Here is a 20,924-nt window from a genome sequence, read left to right as displayed (position 1 = left end):
CCCCCCCCGCCACCTCTCCCTCATTCCCCGACATCTCATCAATCATGAGCTGCTCATAATCTTTCTTCCAGTCTTCATACGTCCGATACAAGGACCCCTGGGCGTGCGGATGCTTACGATAGTATGTCTCATGATTGATCTCACAGACACCGTCCTCATTCCCCTTATGGTCGACGCAGAAAGCCCGATCACATAGAAGGCATAGCTGGGTTGGGAGGTTGTCTTTAAGATGTGGCTTCTTCAATCGCATTCTGTTATGGACGTGGCAGGGTCCAACTTTAAGAGTATGGTTCTGGAGGGTTTGTTAGCCTACTGAATTGAAACAGAGGTTTGTGCGAGGTGGAGAAACGGACCATTGTGTAATGTTGGATGGGGATTATATAAATGGGATTTGAAGGTAGGGTTTTTGAGGGGCGAGAAATGGAAGATAAAAAATAAGTATCAAAATGGGGANTCCTTAAATTAAGAAGAGGGGGGGGGGGGGAGAGTAATGGCTGTTCAAGATTGTTAGATTGGGTAGACTCATATTGGGTGGTGTTGCATAACTAGCATGAGCTGATACTCGGCGCAGGCTGCAGGCAGGCATTGTACTAGGCCGTAAGAATTTCATTCTTCCTGACGGAGGTAAACATGACCTATTTCCACTGCTAGGCGGTTACTTGAAACGAATGACAGGAGAGGGTTCTAACATGACTGGAGAGATGCTTCGTGGTCGTCGATCTTTATTAGGCGGGGTTTTGATGCTGCCAAATATCCATATATTGGAAGATATTTCTAGGATGGTACTCCTGTTTGGTCTATAACTAATGTGCCAAATGTAGCCAACACATAAATAATTCGGGATTGTTTGCCTTTTGCACAGAATAAAGGCTTATGAAGCCTAAAGCAGACATGGTATCCTCGGAGGCCCGGAATTTAAGTGATATATACGGTTTCCACGCTTGTTAAGGCTCGGGAGATCAACAAACGGATACAGGGACCTCAGGGCATAGTTTGGCCAGTTAGTGTAAATTCAGATTAGTTCGGGATGGAGCATTCTCCATCTAGAGCAACTACCATATGAGCTTCAAATTTGAGCGAGGTGGAGTTTGGGGCTTTGAGGGAGCTTTGAGCAATATCAACTAGTCAACGTAAAAGGATCCTATAGAGCAGAGGGGCAAATGCTCTATACCCATTGTATTTGCTTATTTGTGAGATACGTATAACCTAAAACGTTTGAAGCCCATCATTATTGCCAATAGTAGGAGGAGCAAACTCGTGGTTGAGACACGCAATCTACACAGTTGCTGGGTAGGCTGTTTCGCAACCCACTGCAAGTTGAAAAGTCCCTTGAGAGACGTAACAACAGTATGACATCTCAATTCAGGAATGGAATTCTGAAGCTCTAACTCGCTAGAGTATAGAAAACAAAAACCATTAGACGTACCTGTGATACAGTGAGGGGTATGAGAGTCGTGGCACAAAGTGATTGATTGTCTTGAACCCCTGGTTAGCGGGGTAATTTATCGGACTTATGCCAACGACTTTCGAGAAGAATAGTAAGATATTCACTAACAATCCTACTGATGAGGGCGAAATGGCTGCAATCACCTTATTCTCATGTGCGGAGCCAGGTTGCAACAAAGATAGCAGATACTCGTGCAGTAACTGCAAGCTGGTTTCGGTAAGTTTGAAATGATTAGTATTTTGAATGACTAACATATGTGATAGTACTGTGATAAACCTTGCCAGATAGCGCACTGGTCAGAGCATAAAAGAATCTGCAAATCGACGTTGATGAAGCATGATTGGAGCCCATGTTGGGAAAGAGAAAACCGGACGCCAGCATTTGCAAGCCCACAACTTGCAGGTAACCTTCATAATCCGTTTGGGAAAGGGGTATATCTCTGGGGCAATGTTCCGGCAATTGATGTTCTAAATTTGGCCCAGAATGAAGGCAATGACTTCTCTCGTGATGTCACGATACTATTTGCTGGTTGGTTATCCTTCTTTCGTGTCAACATAGGGAATTGTAGCTCACAATATCAAGCATCTGGTGATTTACGCAATGTGGTCAAAACCATCTCCGAGATTCCTCAGGCCTTCGCGCAACGAATTGATGTGACTCTTAACGACCGGGATTTTCACATCGTTGCAAGGAACACAATAATGCTCCTTTTTTGCCTTACAGCACTGGAGATAACTTCGATATCTCCCGGTGGTTTTACCAATGCCGAGTCTTTGATTCACCTCTGGTACTCTGCTTCCTTACCGGAGGATATTATTACCCAGTTAGCATCGCGTGTGAAACCTCTATTTACTGAAGTTTGTGGACAAATATCTACCAAAGCCACCGGGGAGATTGTGGAGAGGACCTGGAATTTTTCTCATAACAGAAGCCTGCGTCTTGCTCTTAAGAAAGAGGAATGGTACCGACTGGAGGCGCTCTGCGAAGTTCCTTCAGATCTGACACAGCAGAAAGCTTTCCATATCCGGACGGCCACAACACTGGCCCCGGAGAGGCGAGACTTCCGAGATCGATGGTATTTCAAAGACGCGACACCATCTATACGTGTATTAAAGCAGAAGTTTCGGGAAGATGGACTTCTCCTTCCATTTGGACATGATAGGACCGGTTTCGACCACCCAAATCCGTAAGTATCAGGATCATATACTCCCGAATAATTGGCTTATACTCGTGGCGATATGCCAGTACTTTCTACTTGCCTCCATTTGTCTGGCCAATGGATGACAAAGCCGAACCTTTAGATGGGTGGCCGATACGAGAAGTTGTCCGAGTGCGGACAATGGCGAAGGAGGACCTATACGGTAAACTCTACATTTACCTTCAGCGTGTCTTCCAGAAGTTCCTAGATCACCTAGCAAGGATAGAGATAAACTTTGAACTGCTCAATATGGACGCGATCCAGCTTCCTGAAACCCTCCAGGAGAACAAATATACCAGAATTGAGGTACGTGATCTGAAACATGCGGGCAGATACCTAATGGCAGTTAGGTATCAAATATTACCGATGCTGGGTATCTGGGTACACGAGAAACCTTGCGCTTATTGTCCCCTTTGCTGCAATCTCCACACGATAATACTCATGCCACCATCATCTCGGCGTATCTGAATGCAGTAATGGAAATGGTCAGTGGAGGCGATACCGAAGACCAAACGCCGAACATAGATTTACTCACGGGATTTCTACCTCTTGACATATTCTCCTTGCTACGACCGGAGAGCGCCAACAGTTTGAAATTCTGGGATGCGAGAACAACTGTACTTGATAGACAGAAATTTTTTGAGAGGTAAGTGATAATTCAAATGCCCTCAAGATATTAGCTGACTTTCGATTTTTTGGTTAGGTACACCAGAGTGTTTCGATTTGACCGAATATCTGCCGATTTGCAGATCGCAATGAAGGGTCTCAACACGGTAGTTAAGGCATGGCCCACAAAGCCGATACTCAAACCGGGACAGCAAGGGTCGCAGGACGAATTCAACATCCTTCTGGGCTCAAACTTTACCTGCGTTGAACGACTTGTGGAATGGAGGCGGACAAAATAGGAGTTAATGCACAGCCTATAGTATTTTGAAGGAATGAGCTGCTTAGGGTGAAAGATGAATGTTTGAAAGATGAATGTTTGAAAGATGAATGTTTGAAAGATGAATGTTCACCCCTCCTTCTGCTCTTTTTGTTGAGATGATCATCGGCCTTGTTTGCCTTGCTTGCCTGGTTTTCTAGACCTCCTCTGGTTATTTAGGTAGCTCTTTGTTTGTGTGTAGAGAGTCAACCTTTCTTCTCTCTCTCTCTCTCTCTCTCCTTGCTCCAAGACATACCAGAAGTTTCCGCAACATAAGTTCAAGCTCTTTAGTGTGGAATACACGAGGTCCATCAAATCAGCTGGAATGGAAATCATTGTTGTAGACTCCGTGTCTCTCCTTCAGTCGGTCATAGACACGGCGGTCATTGGGATTTGAACCGACGCTCCATCGTTTTTCATCAACCTAAAAGGGATACAACTTGGCCGACATGGTTCAATTTTTATCATGTCGCTCTATGTGCCCTCAAGGAAGAGTGTATATCTCATCGATGTATACAGACTAGGACATGAAGCGTTTTCCACAGTCAATAGCGACAAGAAGTCTCTCAAATCCATACTCGAATCTCCAGTCTTTTTGAAAGTCTTTTTTGATGTTCGGCATGATTCAGACGCGTTGTTCAGTCTCTGCGGAATCTCCGCTGACGGTATCAGGGATGTCCAACTAATGGAACTCGGGACGAGGAATGACCCAAAAGATTCCCTAGCCAGCTTGAACAAATGTGTCGAGAAAGACAGTGCGATTTCTGCAACGGAGAAAGAGTTATGGGAGCTGAACAAAGGCAATGCGCAACGACTCTTCGACCCTACTTTGGGAGGGCAATACTATTCAGACTAGGATACAGAAGAGGTCGAGTTCAATCACAGGAGGAGAGAGTGAGTACCCGACTATTGATCCTCTTCCTACTATCATGACAATATCCGAGCAGCTTTACAAGACTAAATTTGAGATCGAACACATTCTTCAAAAATGCACCGTAATTTATGTAGACGAAATTCGAATTTGTTTAAGGGGACCAAGTAGCTTAGCGCAGCTTGGCATTATTATGACTGGCATGTTGAAATTAATCGACTAGACTTGAGTGTATCGTACCCTTAAAGCTGACACCTCGTTGGAGAAACAATGCAACATCGAATATTAGCCGGATTTCAGTGTAAATTTTAGGTTCACAGCATTTCCTATAAGGAAGCGGAGCGGTTCAATTACATACTCGGGCTAAGCTTATCCTATCAAAACAAACTCAAGAGCCCTTTCTGGCGGCGGAATAAGAAGGTAATTTTGTTTTCCGCCAAGCTCACCAGTTTATAAACCAACTTCCGCTACAACTCAGAACAGCTCTGCAACTACTCTACAACTACTCGAATCTAATTTTCGTGAGTATGTCCCCCTATTCACACGCTACGCCCTTAGCCGCGTGCAAATTATACTAACATGAGTTTAGAACATGGCGCCCAAGGACCGTTCTTTACTGGAAGTCCCGTTGCTGGGATTAGATCCGTTGCAAATGTTCGATTCCTTTAAAAACTTCAAACCCGTTCGAGACTACCAACGGAAGGACAGACGCCTCTTTGAGTATGGCAGGGGTCTTCAAATACCTTCGGAAACCTTTGGGTTTATTATAATGATGGATTATTTCTTACGGGCAGCCAGACAATGGGAGGAACATATTAAAGTGGACCTGACAGCATCAGAAAAGTCCACCGACGGTAATAAAAATATGCGTGACAAATATGAAGAAGATCTCGAGTGCGTTGAAATCATGATTTGGTTGCTGACAAAAGAATTGCACAATTTGGAGATTCTACTTCCCCAAAGGCCATTGAAAGAGACATATGATAAGATCCGACAGAATCCTGCTTGGTATCTCCGAAAGGAGCTTGTCCACGATTGTGCGAACAGGGGTGGCTGCTGTGGTCGAAGCTGTGGATGTTGCAAAAAGCGCTGCCTGACTAGTAAGGAGAAGGGCACCGGACACTGTACGGAGCGGTGCTTTTGCTGTCGAGTCAATAGTGGCTAATTAGTGGTCGATGGAGGATTGAAAATCGCTATGAGCGATATGGGGGATAGACTCTGGAGCGAAAATCCCTCCTATCTTTTAGCAATGACGGAGGCCTATTTCACTAAGCCGGGTATGTTTGGGCTGGGAAAGATGTCAACATTGAGATCACTTGCGTGGTATTGGAAGAAGGGATCCCCTTGGCAGTGGAAACGAGTTTCGAAGTGATTCGAGTGCTATATGCTGAAGATTGCTTTTGGTTTGTAGCTAGCTAAGTCCTACGATTGCTCAATAATTTTGAACTCCAGTCTTGATGTACTGACTTGCTTGCTTATTATAACTTTTCTTGTCACCGTGAAACTAATGGCACGAGATTAGTATAACAGCATATCACTAGTAGATAATACGGCGCAACCCTTAGCAAATAAATTATCGAGAGATTCACAAGCTAGACTAGTAATAGACAAGCATAGCGGGTGTGCACTATCACCTGTAGGATATTGAAGATAATTACGGCAGTGTTTTGCTGCCACAAGGTTAAAACGTGCTTTAACGATCTAGCCCACTCTCATAATCATGAGATCATGGAGGTTGGCGCTGTTCTCTTACCAATTGAAACCTTTGTTGTTGTCCAGCCTTAGTTGGCGAGAAATGACATTGAAAATCCCAAGTTACTAGATTACTAGCAGTGAGTTTGGCAGTTTGACACATTCACTTGAAGATGAATAATCCTTAAGATCTGAGTGAATTACAAGTTAAAAAGTGAGTGGGCAAGGGAGTCAATAGATGGTCAACATCTCATTTCAAGACGAATAACGCTTCAGATCTGAAGGGAAATCAAGCCGAAAGTGAATCTATGATCAGTAGGTAAGGTGTCTTCCTAGTAGGACACAGTTCCCCAAGTAGTCAACCGGCTCTCTCCTCTCGTAAACTCTTCTTCTCTTTTTCCTCTCCCAACCTTGGAAGTTACCAGAAAACAATGGCTTCACTCACCAAGAGCCAGAAGAAAAACCGCAAAGAGAAGAAGCGACGGGTCCGCCGGGTAAGAAACCCATCAACAGCCCCAGAGTTGACTGCGCATTACTAACATCTAGAATAGGCCACTGAGGCCGCGGGAAATGCGCCACCTCCCTCTGATCAAGAGGTAAACAGACTGTGGACAATTGCCTACGAGGCCATTGAAAAGGTAAGAAACTACCTAGACACCTACTGTCTCCCCTCTCTGAATATTGTTTCTAACGTGTGCATCACATAAAGGCCATCGCCGCTACTGCGCGGAATTCTGCTGCTGCTACTACTACTGCTGGTGGTGACCTTGGTGGCCCTGACCGTGGTGGCGGCCAGGGTGCTCTCCAGGGTACCACCAACCAGGCAGTGAGCGAGCCACTAACGGGTGGCCCTACCGACTCTCCCTCCCCCTCCGGCCCTGCGAAGGTAAGCCTTCCTCTTCTTTCCCTCTCCCCCTTAAACCAGGATATCTTGTCTGAGATTCAAGCGGTTGCACTCTGCACTGAATGGTAAACAGAATGCTAACGTTATATGATATACTAGTGAAAATTATTTTCCTCCTTCGGCCGTTCCTTTCTTCTTTTTGATGGGCAAATGATGAGAATCCTTCACGTGTGAATATTGTGGATAGAGGCCTAAAAGGTAACTGCTCATTCGCGTTCTTCAATAATACCTACACTCCACACTGGGCAACATAATTATCCTACTCATCCAAGAGATTCTTTAAATCATTAAACAGTGAGGGTGTTGAGGCAACCTTCCTGCCAGAGGTAGACAGCTGGATCGGTCTTCCTACCTCAACTTCCAGAGCCAGAGTCGAAAGCTGAAATAATTTGAAGGGCGAGAACCCAAGATTCTGGGATGAGCCACTTGGGTCTCCGTCGATTTGAGGGAGCTGACGAGGAATATATGGAGTCTCGAAAGGACTTGCATGGCGTATGTAACACAGCAGTGCAAAACCATACCTCTATTCAGGCCTCTTGATCAGTTTCAAAATTTTTGATCCTCAAAACTAGGACCCACTGTCGATCCGATGTTTAAGCTCGCTCTTTACCCGACCCTTGTATGATTCCTTTACAATAGAGCAAATACAGGGCTTGGCGTAGTCAGATTAAATACTCCACTGCCCATAAAGAACGTGTATCTGATATTCGCCACCATCCACACGGGGAATGATTTCATGCACTATGCTCAATTCTCAATTGGTAGGAGAAAGTGTCTAGATACCCCTGTGGGCTGATGAATCTCCTACTACCGTTGATCCCAGCCGTTGATCGAGGAATTAGGGCTATATTGATCACCTGATGCCCTCCAGCTTATTGACTTTGTAAAGAAGACAAAAGGGAAAGAAACTCAGGCATTAAGCTGAGCTGTTAACTCTATATAAGAGAGAGAAAAGAGGGGAAACCCCCAAATACAGCTGGGAAGTAAAGGTTCTATATGCCTGAGGCAGAAAGGCTCAACATCCCCCCTGTAGTTGCCCCGTAGGGTGAAGCTGCAATTCACGACGACGGCATGGAGTGTCTCGAAAGTGTGTATAGTAAGACAGTGCGCTCGTTAACTCTCGTTCTCGGTTTGAAAAGAGGAATTCGGGTAGTCAAGTGTTTGAAACGAGGGTCATCTCTGTGGAGTAAGTAGAGGTAGATCGAAGGCAAAGCGAGAGAAAGTGTGCGCAAATATAACGTGCAATCACTGTTGAGAGATATTGTTAGCAACAGACCCATGTATCAACCGGTTTCATGCTTGTGTCAACCCTTGAAATTCACCTGTTCACTTTTGTTAAAACAGTTGTCAACGTAGACAGGAGCTTGCGAAAATGTTCAGAAAAGAGGAGTGATTTGAGCTTGCGTTGGCTTCACCGGAGGGCTACTAGTCAACAGCACCACGTAGAGGTCCAAGCTCGTAGCTGTTGGATCTTCCAGGACAGACTCACACCCCCAGTCGTCCTAGAAGACCCCGGCCAAGGGAGAGCCGGAAATGACTCGTCAATTCATCAAGAACAAGCTAGGCCAACCCTAAAGCCAGCCAGCCGTTCCTGTAAGAGTAGACGAATCAGCTGAAACATGCGATCGTACTAGGCTATTCTATTAGGGATAGGCCAAGCCGAAGCTAGCCACTCCTTCAAGAATAGATAATGCAGCCGAAACAACACCAAGGCATAGGCCATTCTATTAGGAACAGGCCAAGCTGTCTCCACAGCCAGCCATTCCTTCAAGAACAGGCCAAGCCGAAGCCAGCCATTCCTTCAAAAACAGACGAAGCTCTTCAGTCTCGAGAGCTCGCCGGTAACGCTCTTCGGCGAACCGGTTCGACTCTCAGTTGCTCAGCGCGAGAGTTGACTTCTCGCTCTGTGACTTCAGCAATCTGAGCGTGAAGCTCAAACTCTCGGAGTCGGCAGATACATTTAGCCTCGTTCCTATAGTGGGTGGCTATTAGCATTCGTCTCGTACCAATAGGTCTGAGCAATATCCTCATAGCTTCTCACAGTGTAGGGGATGGAGATGAATGAAACTTACTCTGCGTGAATCTCCTTGAGCTTCTGCTTGTGTCTCAACCGACCAAGCAGAAGCTGACCCATGAGGTACAGGATGTAAAGGATTACGAAAAGAGGAACAGTCTTCCGCAGATCCTGAACATCTGTAACCCATGAGTGGGGGGCGTCGCAGTAGCAGCTGTTGCTAGACATTTCGAGTGACTGGTGGTGGTGCTCGAAATGAAAAAAGTAAAAAAAAACGAAGAAGAGAGAAAGAGAAAAGAAAGGAAAGAAAGAAGAGGGAGGGGAGGTGATATTTATATGAGTAGGGAACTGGTGCCTTCCCTCTTAGGAAAGTAAACAAAGCCTTCCATGGTTTCTTCCTTCCAACGTCCCTTCCAACTGAGTACAATGTCTACATGTACATATCAAACGGGGATTCTTCTCCAGATAGCTTGAACACTAAGAATGAGGTAGCCATCTTGAAGGGACATCCAACAACACATCAGAGTGTTACCTTTAATAAAACATCCTCAATATATCAGGAGCCAAATATATCCGATTATTAAAGTCCTACGTCGTCAAGGACAGCGGCCGCATGAGTGGCTGACTATCTTTTGTAAATATGCCTACATATGTATAGATCATAAACTGAACCATCGTGATTTGTAATTTGTATCTCGAGGTACATCGTGGGATATCTCCTTAAACCTGAAGACCTTGCATCTTTTTGGTGGCATCATCAGCGCCCTTCTGGGCCTTCCCCTTGGCCTTGGTGGATGTGCTATCCTTGGGAAGCTCCTTAGTGTAAGGAAGGAACTCAGGAGCACCAGGAATGTATTTCCGTAGAACCTCGGGGACCTCGATACCCTAAAGAATAGTTAGCTACTGTTAGAATGACCGATGAACTTTCAACACTTACATCTTCTTTCTGGTAGTTCTCAAGAATACAGCAGAGGGTACGCTCCGTTGCGCACAGAGTGGAGTTCAGCGCGTGGACATAAGTCTTCTTCAGATCGGTGGCCTTCTTCACGCCGTACCGGATCTCCAGAGCTCGGGACTGGTAGTCGGTACAGTTGGAGCAAGAGACAAGCTCCTTGTACTCCTGCTGGAATGGGAACCAGGCCTCCAAGTCGTACTTCTTGGATGCTGCGTTGTTCAAGGCGCCGGAGACAATGGCGACAATGTTGTAAGGGAGTTTTAGGGACTGGTAGAATTCTTCGGAAGTGCTGATCATGTCCTCAAAGGCTTGCCATGAATCCTCGGGCTTGGTGAGAACAAACTGCTCAATCTGCATGGAGTTAGAACGCGAGAATCCAGCGCATCAGGATCTATGCTAACCTTTTCGAACTGGTGAACACGGAAGATGCCCCAGGCATCTTTACCGTGAGATCCAGCCTCCTTACGGTAGCATGTGCTGTAACCGGCATACCTATTTCTCTTATCAGCAAAAATAACTTAGTCCTGGGTGACAAGGGAGACTTACTTGATGGGAAGATCCTTATCCTGGAGCCATTCGCTGTCGTGGAGGGCAGACAATGGTTGTTCGGAGGTAGCAATGAGGTACTTGTCGGTCGACTTATCCTCGCTCTCAGTAACCTTATACAACTCCTCGTCGAATTGCTCGAGCTGCGCAGTCTTCGCCATGAGATCCTTGAGCATGAATTGAGGGGGCTGGTTGGGGGTGTAGCCCTTGTTGAAGAGGAACTCCAGACCATAGTTGACTAGAGCCAAGTTGAGGAAAAGACCGTATCCAGTCAAGCAGTATCCACGGTGGCCAACAATCTTGACACCACGCTCTGGGTCATATCCATCGAGACGAGTCAACACTTCGTGGTGAGAGAGGCAACCTGGCTTCTGCATTTCGGCGTTCTCGGGGGTCCATGTCTTGATCAGCTGGTTGTCTGCCTGTAGCCAGGGATCAACTTGTTAGTCTCACGGCGCATTTAATCCCCAGGCGACTTCAAAGACCCGTACCTCATCGTTGCTCACGGGCACGGATTCGTGGACGTAGTTTCCAATTGTGCGAATCTTTCGGTCGCGTTGAACCTCCTTGGCGACAGCAGCTTCCTCAAGCTCCTTCTTCTTTGTCTCGAGCTCTGCCTTCTGTGCGAGCAATTCGGTTGCGTCTTCCTTGTTCTGAGAACGGATAAGCATCTCCACACACAACTAGACTGGCTGGGAAATGCCGACCTTCTTCTTCATTCCAATTGCCTTCTGGACTCCATTGATCTGAGAGCCCATCTGTGTGACCTCATATCGGGCTATATCTGTCAGTAAGATTTCGCGAACCTCAAAAGAACAAGATCCATACCGCGTCGTGCCTCTTCATAGAGCGCGACAACTTCATCAACGGTCTCCTCCGGAGCAAATCGCTTCTGCTGGCTCTCCTTGATCTTCTTGAGATCACCACCGCGCTCGGTCACAAAGTCGGCAAGGTCCAGCATATTGACGATTGGAGTTCAAAGGTTCAGGGGGATCCAAGTGGTAGAGGGGTGACTCAAATTGTGGAGGGGTAAAAACGAGGAAAATCAAAGTGCGTGCATACACGCACTTGGGCTTCGAGTGGTCGCATTACTTAATCGATAAGGCGCTCCCCCAGCTTACTTCCAAATAGGCTAGAGTTATGGCCACGGATGTTTCTATAGATCCCAATTTAATGCTTCGCATACTTTTAGAAGCCTGTTTAAAATTCAGATTCATTACTCTATGCATGGTACCGATCCATGTTCCCGAATCCGACCCTAAAACTCATTATTCATGCAATAACCCCAATGGTTCCACCAGAAAAACACAATAGAAACAGAGCCAAAAAGAAGAGAGCCCCGAGAAGAAGCCGTCAAGTTGGTGTTACCAAATTGGCGTTGACGATCTCTAAGTCAATATTCGAGTCAGCAAACAACACATCCGTAGATCTGAATTGAGTGGACATCATAAGAGCAAGGTATAGTGTTGTCAGCTCCAATGAAAGAGATGTTTCATGTTTCTTGACTCGGAGATCCAGATATTCAGAGATGGCTTCGCTTACCATCCCCGCGGGAGAAACACACGCGTTCCAGTAGAAGTTCCATATTACATCAAAGCGCACTTGTTGTTCCCAGTTGGTTGTGATGGATTTTGAGACTTCTCAACCTCTCCTATCATGAGATCAAAGGCTTTCGCGACATTGAAATCAAGGAAAGCACTAGCCTCGGTGAAAGCACAGTTGAGCTCCTCCGCTAATTGCCGTCCATCGTCGAGGGTGACTTGGCGGTGATCGGGCTTGAGATCACTCTTGTTTCCTACTATGACAAGGGGTACATCATCCGCTCCCTATAGGAAAGATTAGATGCTGATTCGTGAGTACTAGTCATAGGAAGGACGGTAACTGACGAGGTGGTTCAAGATCTTGTCGCGAATCACCCGTACCATGTCAAATGACTGGCGCGATGTCACTGAATAGACAATGATATATCCATGAATTCCAATGAAATGCTTGGAGTTCAAGATACTATATTCGTCCTGTAGAATAGTCTCAGTAACCTAGCGGTAATCTCGCACAGGAATCACATACCTGTCCCGCAGTGTCGACGATCTCGGTTGCATAGTCCTGGCCATTGTGCTTGATAATCCGACTGAATGTGTTCTCAATTGTAGGGTAGTAGCTTTCCACGAAGTGGTGCTCAACAAAGCGAACCGTGAGAGATGATTTACCTGTTCAAAGATAAGTGTTAGTTCTTCGCAATTATAACACTGTGGTTTGTGAAATGAACGGGACTCTTACCCACGGAGCGACTGCCAACGATTGCGATCTTCCTCTGCTTAGGCGCGGAAGGCATCTTGTGCAGTGCGGTAAGACTCAGCTAAACCACCAATGTGAATAGGAGATAATGATGATGATATATTCAGGTAGGCCCTGTATTTTGATTGATGAAACTGGATCAACGAGATATTCAGAGACAAAATGGTATCTGTTCAGAAACCAGGTCTTCGGGGGGTGGCAAATCCCTCGAAGCATGCGGAGCTCCAACTCCTTGTAACCTGCAAACAATGCAAACGGCAGTTTCTCCAACTCCAGGGCTGAACGCTCTATAAATAATTACCTGTAGGTACGCTCTATGACCCTCGATTTGTTATTCTTTATAAGGTGCACTGTATTACAGAAATTATTAAATCTCATTTTTCGAACTTTGGTTTGACCTGAGGTCATTATTCTATGACGATCTTGATCAGTGGTGGACATCCGCCCAGGTGGATATGAATGTGGAACATTCTAACGTAAATGGTTCAATTAAAAGTGACGGGGAAAAGGGGTATCAAAAGCTGTCGACAGACCAAGAAATTCATGTCATCGAATCTAGAAAAAAAAATGCCAGTAGAAAAGACGAAGCGCACACTTATCTGCCGTCAAGGGACACATGTATGGCATGGGATGCTTATCATTGCTCTGCCAGTCGAATACGAGTGATAAGTTCTTGTAATCTGGACAGGAACCCACTCGCTGGTTGTCCCTGAGTTGGGAAAGTGGAGATTTCTTGTTCAATCTTCTGATGGTATTGCAGGAATTCATCAACGGTAGATATCACCGCTGTTAATCCGTTGGGAGCGAGTGAGCTCTTGATTTTGGACCGGGTCTCAAGATCCAAACTGAGTGTTAGTAAAAGGACGGCCAAATATCCCACCGCAACGTTGTGGTGTACTTCCAAGACCGAATGAGCCTAAGCAGATCCAGTTAGTCTAATGCGTGGGCGAAAAGGGAAACAAAAAAAAAACCGAGAACATACCGTGGAGATGGAATCAACATGAGTTATAAACAAATGCAAGAGTTGATCAAGCAAAGGCTTTGATGTACCAGCAGAGTGAAGAAAAATCGATCTTGATGCTCCACTCTGTTCGGTCAGATTGATAAGTGCGCCGAGCGCCAATATCACGCTGTCCAAAGAATTGTTCGCTTGCCCAAGCGCATCTTCGGTCAAATCACCGAAGTTTGCAGAGACAATATGGACCAGCCCCCCGACCATCTCCGGGGTTGCGAATCTATCACAGAGAGAGGGGTTGCTGTTGGTGATATTCAAGATAAGTCGAATGTAGAGGGGTTGTATTTGGCTGATAGTGCCCGACTCCGAACAAAGCAGGCTATGAAGCCCAGAAAGCGGGTCTAGGATATCCCAATCCTCTTTTGTGAGCGACTCAGCCAATGCAGTAGAAGCTTCCAAGATTGAAAAGCCCATGCATAGTATCTGAGAGCTCTCTGGGTGTATTTTTTCCAGTGAAACACAACGTTGGCTTTCGGACACGAGCACTTGAACCAACTGTTTTAGAAGAGATGTGGAGAGACTAGGGTTCTCGCCTTTGGTTTGCATCGTGGAAATCGTCGACTTCAGGCAATACAACGCCAGAGTACATGGGGATAGTCTCGAGGATGCAGGATCAGGAAATAGCATAGCAGCTATCTGTGGAGTTGTGTTTTGAAGCGTCTTCTGCAAGGGCCGGGAAAGGCCGCTTGTTTGAGCTCTTGCGACCACTGTTATGTCGTCTTGCATGCCTAATAAGGCAGGTGATGCCTCTAGAAGCTTAGGCCACGCGGAAGTTGCAAGAACATAAGACATGTGTCCATCCGATGATCCCAGTGCGTAGGCACAGAAAGCCAGAATAGTGGGGACCACCTGAAGGTCCATAGAAAGACAATCCACAAGCCTTTTGTCAAAATTGCATTCGACAAATCGCCGCTTGAGCCCAGTATCCAGAAGTTTGCCACACAGTTGGAGGAAAGCATTGCATCGACCCGACAACGAGTTTTGCGGATCTTCGATGTCCTCAAAAATAGATTCGACGGCACCTCGGTAACGAGCGTTTCCCCCAGCTTGTCTGAGCTCATGAATACTTCGGACAGATCCATCCTCATTGGTATCCTCATTTGGCACGATTAAACGGGCAGTGGAAGTAGCCTCGTAATTCAACTGACGTTGTACAGATTGAGAGCGGTGCTTCGGGCCAGAGGAAGCATCGTGCGCCGAAAGATCCTCTGACATAATTAAGTCATCCAAAAAGGAACGCTGGCGTGCATAGGTGACGCGGGATCCTCGTAAATTAGATGGAACTGAGGCAGGGGAGCCTTGAACGTAGCTTTCGGTAGGACATTCATTCACAGCTGCACTTGGCGAGGCTCGGTCGGGGGGGATTGGATTCGGGGACGGCTGACTACCAGCGGGACTCTCTGGCGATGTTTCAAACGCTGGAGATGTTTCAACCGGGTGTTCCGTGATCCCGAGCGAGTCAATCAGTCTCCTACGACCAGGGGTGATGTTCGCTTTAGTGGCATACCCCTGGCTGATGTCCGGCGAGCTCTTTCGCACGGACTCTGCATCCCCGGGGCTCTCCTCAGTTGATACTCCCATTTCATTCTCGAGAGTAGATACCTTAGTCTGACTCCGCACAGACCTCCCAGCCCTTGAATATGGCGCCGACCTCACGGGGCTTGGCTGCTGAATGACTTCTGGCTGTTTGGCCAATGACCCCCGACCATTGAGCGCTCTCTTCCCCGTTTGTGATGACACGTCACGATCTCCGCTCTCAGTCTCGCTTGGCTTCACGGATCGCCTAGTCGCAGAAACGACCTTGTTTCTGTCGGGCACGGGCACCCTCTTCCTCATTGGTGGTGACACTTTACGATCCCCATTCTCTGTCTCGCTTGGCTTCACGGATCGCTTAGTCGCAGGAACGGACTTGTTTCCATTGGGGCTATATCGCCTTCGCTTTCTCTGAACCATAGACATCTGTTCGTCGCCTGAAGAGGGAAAGTCATACACGTTAGATTCTGCGATGGGTTTTGGTTGTGCAAGTCCTCGATTCGTGGTTGTTTCCTCTGATCCAGACGGTTGTTCATCTTCATTCTTGTCGCGCCGTAACCTGGTGTAGAATGGCCGCGAGAGACGTGACGAGCTTGGCAAAGGCATTTCTTTAGGAGTTGTTCTAGCGGCAGGTGAGCGCACAGGTTTATCGATGTTCAACGGAGGTTGGCTCTTGGTAGCAGAGCCATAGGTTACAAGTCGTCGATTCCGAGGTTGTGAGTTATCCATCTTCGTTTCACAAAGAGGGCGAAACCAGATGCGCGCGCGTTATTTGCTGGATTCGACTGGGAAATCCGGTTCTTGAAAGGCAATCAAGGTATGCCGAGGAGCAATTGGATTAATGGTTTGAGTAAAACGTAGTCGTTTCTTGAGACGAAGCCATGTCCTTGCGGTGTTCAATGAAGCTTACACACGCTCAAAGGGTGTGGCGCAGTCATGAAAGGAGTGACCCCTAGGTGATTGGCAATGAGATATGTAGATTACCTAGGCAATTTCCTTTGAGAAGATCGCGTAATGAAAGAATTGACAAAATCCGAGGTCTGATTGGGGAGATGATGCAAGTGATAAGAGGCGGAGGGGGGTGAGATGGGGCAGAATCACCCACTGCGGTATAGCTTCCAGATATAGAAAAAAAGATAAGAGGAAAAACCTACATACTTCCCCGCTTTTGGCTTTGAGACATAAGGTCCCTCACTGTCCTTATATACCCCTCTCTAGACTCTTGTCCTTTATAGGTACTTCGAACTACTGTCTCGGGTGAACTTCTGGTACTTTCATATTCTAACATATCTTTTTCTCTCTTTCTCTAGTCATAAGACCCACACACAGACACATCTTTGGACGCAACAAAATCATGGCTAGCAAACCAGAGAGCGCTCCTTCTCCTGCGCAGGGTGTTGGCCCTCTGTATCAGCCCGATGGCGAGAAGCCCACTGCGACAGTCTCAAAGGAAGTCTCCTACGACAATGTCCACGTGCTACCTCAAACACCCCAGTTGATTGCTCTTTTGACGTGAGGACCCATTCTCTACATGGAAAGTAACCCAAGGCTCATATTTTGTACCACAAACAGGATGATCAGAGACAAGAGAACCAGCCGTGCCGATTTCATCTTCTACTCTAACCGCATCATTCGCCTGCTGGTGGAGGAAGGCTTGAACCATCTCCCCGTTGTTGAGCAGTCCATCACTACTCCCGTTGGACGGTCCTACCTTGGTGTCAAGTTCGAAGGAAAGATCTGCGGTGTCTCTATTATGCGCGCAGGTGAGGCTATGGAACAAGGACTGCGCGACTGCTGCCGTTCTGTTCGTATTGGAAAGATTCTCATCCAGCGGGACGAGGAGACTTGCATGCCTAAACTGTTTTACGATAAGCTGCCTACTGACATTGCTGACCGTTGGGTGCTTCTCCTTGACCCCATGTTTGCAACTGGTAAGTTGAGCTTGTTCTACAATGCCCATGGTCAACCAGCTGATTTTATTTCGCCAGGTGGTTCTGCAACTCTGGCTGTGGAGACACTGATCGAGAGAGGCGTTCCTGAACACCGGATCCTATTCCTCAACCTTATTGCCAGTCCATCTGGTGTTGCTGAGTTTGCGGAGAGATTCCCCAAACTTCGGGTTGTGACCTCTTTCATTGATCAAGGATTGGATGAGAAGAAGTGAGAATATCGCACCCCTTGAATGTTGCGATTGCCATGCTGACTGATTGATAGGTATATTATCCCCGGCCTGGGAGATTTCGGCGACAGATATTACTCTATGTAAAAGAGCTGTTTCCTACCACGTTGAAAGGAACATCAGCGGTCAAAAGGTCACCTGGAAATTCTGAGTAATTCAGTATTCCGTTATCCATCCATTGCTTGGTCTGTTCCAGATGCCATAAGGCACTTCCACTTCGCCATACAAGTCGCCTATTCAGAGTTGACTTGATGCCCGGTAGTGAGGTAGAGGTCTAGATGGGTGAGACACTTCTTGGAGTTTGGAATATATGATAAGCATATGCAACAAGAATATGCAGAAAGAATATCAAATACCATGTACATACAAGAATTTCACAACTCGATTATTGTTGATATCGTGCCTTAATGCGCCGTTCGCCATCATCCCATGATCAGTAGTCATCATCATAGCCATCGCCCTGCCCAGTCTCATCTGAAATACCCTGCTTGCTGATTCCTCTCTGTCCCAACTGGCTCGGGTTCGGTGCGTCATACTGGTTGGCCGTGTCCTTGGCAACTGCATCACATGCGTCTACCCAATCCGAATATACATCCACGGGGGCGGAGAGATCTTTGAAGGATGATGTTAGTTAGAAGAATTAGGCTTAATGCCTAAGGGTACTTATCAACTCACAATTGATACCAGTTTGGAACTTCTGGCCACAGACTTTGCAGGATAGATCGCCTAAGCCAAGTTTCTTGTCTAACTTGACGATCACAGAGTTCTCATGGTTGCAAAAGAGACAGGAAAAGGTGGTAGCAAGAGGCTCCCTCTGTTTTTCACGGTCAGTACTGAGTGAAAAACTTGGCGCCTTGTGATTCATTTACCTTTCGAGGCCCTTGGGGCTTCGAGCTTGACTTCTTGCGCTTGCCCTGTAGAGGTCAACATCTATCCTCACGGTCGGGGTGGTCGGGACAGTCGGGTAGGGGGAAAGTGAGAGTACATACCATGCTTAATTTGGCCTGCGACACAGGATTTGAAATAAAAGAAGGGATGAGAGGAAAGGTGAAGCAATGAGGAGTGTCGACTCGCGCAGGAGTAGGCCCGCGGGCATGGATGCCAAGGCGACTTGCTTAATTTGGAATCGGAATAATGAGCCTCCAGATTCCGACATGTGATGTCAGTTGGTGACGATTCCCACAAAGCGATCTACATTGTACAATACTCTAGAATGTTATATGGAAAGGGTTTACGGAGTATGTTAGGTTAATTTGAAACTTTGGGAGATTCAATGCGGAGTATCGAGGAAAGAGTATTGATTTGACAAATGGTGTAGAACCAATCCAATAGATAAGTATGCAAGTACACAAATATACACATGTCAGTATACAACATTCAGAAGGAAAGTTTTAGCGCCAATAGCGTAGGGCCCATTGTAACAGCCAACGATCTACCACATTCTATTTAATACAACGCAAAGCGATCTGACAGTGGACTCTTAAGGCTGTATGGTGATGACATAAGACGATGACATAATGATAATCCGGTGGACCTTTTTTTAATGTTCGATCACATGACCAGAGTGGATGACATAATCAGCTAGGGCCCGCGCCTCGCTTAGCCGAGTTTTCTGTGGGTTTTCAACCCTCCCAGTCGAGTGTCGAAACCCTCTGAGCGCGCGGTGCGATACCTTTGTCTGTCTTCCAACAACACACAGATAACTCGCAATCATGGCTGTTGGAAAGTAAGCGCCCTATTCTTCATCCTTTTCTTGCTTTCAATTTATCGAATTACTTGCGCATCTACGACATCCATTGAATTCACGAACACACGGCTAATCGTCTTCGTTCAGGAACAAGCGCCTATCTAAGGGTAAGAAGGGTATCAAGAAGCGCACAGTCGACCCCTTCACCCGCAAGGACGAGTACTCTGTGAAGGTATGTTCTATTCCTTTCGCTATCCCAGATGCAATGCTAATCGTCTCAACAGGCTCCTTCCACCTTCCAGACCCGCGAGTATGCAACCCACCCGAATCGAAAATGGCGAATTTTGAGTTGGATTGACTAACGGAATTATCAGTGTCGGTAAGACTCTGGTCAACCGCACCAGCGGTCTGAAGAACGCCAACGACTCCCTCAAGGGCCGTATCTTCGAGGTCTCCCTCGCCGACCTCCAGAACGATGAGGACCACGCCTTCCGCAAGGTCAAGCTCCGCGTCGACGAGATCCAGGGCAAGAACTGCCTGACCAACTTCCACGGTCTCGACTTCACCACCGACAAGCTCCGTTCCCTTGTCCGCAAGTGGCAGTCCCTGATCGAGGCCAACATCACCGTGAAGACCACTGACGACTACCTCCTCCGCCTGTTCGCCATTGCCTTCACCAAGAGACGCCCCAACCAGATCAAGAAGACCACCTACGCCCGCTCGTCTCAGATCCGTGCCATTCGCAAGAAGATGACCGAGATCATTCAGCGCGAGGCTTCCACCTGCACTCTGTCTCAGCTCACCCACAAGCTCATCCCCGAGGTTATTGGACGTGAGATCGAGAAGTCCACCCAGGGCATCTACCCCCTGCAGAATGTTCGTTTTTCACCCTCCGAGACTGGAAAGTTGCACATATATACGGATTGCTAACACATCTGTCTACAGGTCCACATTCGCAAGGTTAAGCTCCTCAAGTCCCCCAAGTTCGATCTCGGTGCTCTCCTGGCTCTGCACGGTGAGTCCGCGACTGACGACAAGGGACAGAAGGTTGAGCGGGAGTTCAAGGAGACCGTCCTCGAGAATGTTTAAAGGTTATGTCAATGAAGTGGTGTCACGTACTGGTCAGCCGGGACAAATCATTGTCTTCTGGTCATAGCAAAAGAAAAAAGTTCAAACGTGTATGACAGATTTGAACTGGCGTTTAGCTACGCGTTGCCAGTCTTAGACATGATCCCAAAAATTCAAGGGTTGTAGTTCATTCATGTTCAATTTTATTCAGCCTACCGTGTAGTAAGGTACATTGTGTATCCCCACACCTGCTTGTTCGGGAGCGTGAGCTTGGTCCAACTAGATGCCATTGCTACTTCGTCCCCATAATACATACTACTCGGTTCATCTTCCGTGTGTCTAGCACCAAATGTGGAGAGCAACGACAGGTCAGTTCTAGCCCGGTCGTCGGTCTAATTTTGGTCTTTCAGTATAGGATCACCATTGGAGTTCTTTATGCTATGTTTCGAAATTATGATAGAGATAGATACCTACATATAAGAGCACTTCCATCTATCGTTGGAGATCATTCGAGATCTTAGGCCTGAAGAACGCAAAATATATATTAATGTGGGTGTAGTAGTGAAGCTATTCATTGGTGGCCTTAGACCACAATTAT

At 46.8% G+C, this 20,924-nt stretch overlaps 8 protein-coding genes across 8 annotated transcripts; 4 read left to right on the top strand and 4 right to left on the bottom strand.

Annotated features, from left to right (window-relative positions):
* Positions 1–1,783: 1,783 nt before the first annotated feature.
* PEX2_059680 (DUF4470 domain-containing protein) lies at positions 1,784–3,550 on the top strand (the record flags this gene model as incomplete). Its single annotated transcript, XM_016743241.1, has 6 exons — positions 1,784–1,849; positions 1,930–1,975; positions 2,030–2,633; positions 2,693–2,951; positions 2,996–3,291; positions 3,349–3,550. 6 exons carry the CDS (start codon positions 1,784–1,786, stop codon positions 3,548–3,550), a joined length of 1,473 nt encoding a protein of 490 aa, XP_016595963.1.
* Positions 3,551–6,561: 3,011 nt separating this feature from the next.
* On the top strand, positions 6,562–7,103 carry PEX2_059670 (uncharacterized protein; the record flags this gene model as incomplete). The annotated part of the gene is made up of 3 exons (XM_016743240.1): positions 6,562–6,624; positions 6,682–6,768; positions 6,840–7,103. 3 exons carry the CDS (start codon positions 6,562–6,564, stop codon positions 7,101–7,103), a joined length of 414 nt encoding a protein of 137 aa, XP_016595962.1.
* A 2,665-nt stretch (positions 7,104–9,768) lies between these two features.
* PEX2_059660 (serine--tRNA ligase SES1) lies at positions 9,769–11,510 on the bottom strand (the record flags this gene model as incomplete). Its single annotated transcript, XM_016743239.1, has 7 exons — positions 9,769–9,933; positions 9,986–10,354; positions 10,405–10,495; positions 10,550–10,971; positions 11,041–11,202; positions 11,257–11,327; positions 11,378–11,510. 7 exons carry the CDS (start codon positions 11,508–11,510, stop codon positions 9,769–9,771), a joined length of 1,413 nt encoding a protein of 470 aa, XP_016595961.1.
* A 625-nt stretch (positions 11,511–12,135) lies between these two features.
* rhbA (Rheb family small GTPase rhbA) lies at positions 12,136–12,881 on the bottom strand (the record flags this gene model as incomplete). Its single annotated transcript, XM_016743238.1, has 4 exons — positions 12,136–12,375; positions 12,436–12,564; positions 12,617–12,756; positions 12,827–12,881. The coding sequence occupies 4 exons, from the start codon at positions 12,879–12,881 to the stop codon at positions 12,136–12,138; spliced, it is 564 nt and encodes a 187-aa protein (XP_016595960.1).
* Positions 12,882–13,481: 600 nt separating this feature from the next.
* On the bottom strand, positions 13,482–16,121 carry PEX2_059640 (WAPL family protein; the record flags this gene model as incomplete). Its single annotated transcript, XM_016743237.1, has 2 exons — positions 13,482–13,760; positions 13,827–16,121. The coding sequence occupies 2 exons, from the start codon at positions 16,119–16,121 to the stop codon at positions 13,482–13,484; spliced, it is 2,574 nt and encodes an 857-aa protein (XP_016595959.1).
* A 625-nt stretch (positions 16,122–16,746) lies between these two features.
* Positions 16,747–17,658, top strand: PEX2_059630 (uracil phosphoribosyltransferase; the record flags this gene model as incomplete). The annotated part of the gene is made up of 4 exons (XM_016743236.1): positions 16,747–16,904; positions 16,965–17,323; positions 17,381–17,552; positions 17,607–17,658. 4 exons carry the CDS (start codon positions 16,747–16,749, stop codon positions 17,656–17,658), a joined length of 741 nt encoding a protein of 246 aa, XP_016595958.1.
* Positions 17,659–18,004: 346 nt separating this feature from the next.
* Positions 18,005–18,563, bottom strand: PEX2_059620 (transcription elongation factor 1 family protein; the record flags this gene model as incomplete). The annotated part of the gene is made up of 4 exons (XM_016743235.1): positions 18,005–18,183; positions 18,247–18,385; positions 18,441–18,485; positions 18,561–18,563. 4 exons carry the CDS (start codon positions 18,561–18,563, stop codon positions 18,005–18,007), a joined length of 366 nt encoding a protein of 121 aa, XP_016595957.1.
* A 720-nt stretch (positions 18,564–19,283) lies between these two features.
* rps1 (40S ribosomal protein eS1) lies at positions 19,284–20,347 on the top strand (the record flags this gene model as incomplete). The annotated part of the gene is made up of 5 exons (XM_016743234.1): positions 19,284–19,297; positions 19,406–19,490; positions 19,543–19,568; positions 19,633–20,134; positions 20,204–20,347. The coding sequence occupies 5 exons, from the start codon at positions 19,284–19,286 to the stop codon at positions 20,345–20,347; spliced, it is 771 nt and encodes a 256-aa protein (XP_016595956.1).
* Positions 20,348–20,924: the final 577 nt, after the last annotated feature.

This window comes from Penicillium expansum (assembly GCF_000769745.1).
Source record: "Penicillium expansum strain MD-8 chromosome Unknown contig190, whole genome shotgun sequence".
NCBI classification, from domain to species: domain Eukaryota; kingdom Fungi; phylum Ascomycota; class Eurotiomycetes; order Eurotiales; family Aspergillaceae; genus Penicillium; species Penicillium expansum.
The sequence above is the reverse complement of the archived record's forward strand: the minus strand, read 5'-3'. Positions and strand labels throughout refer to the sequence as shown.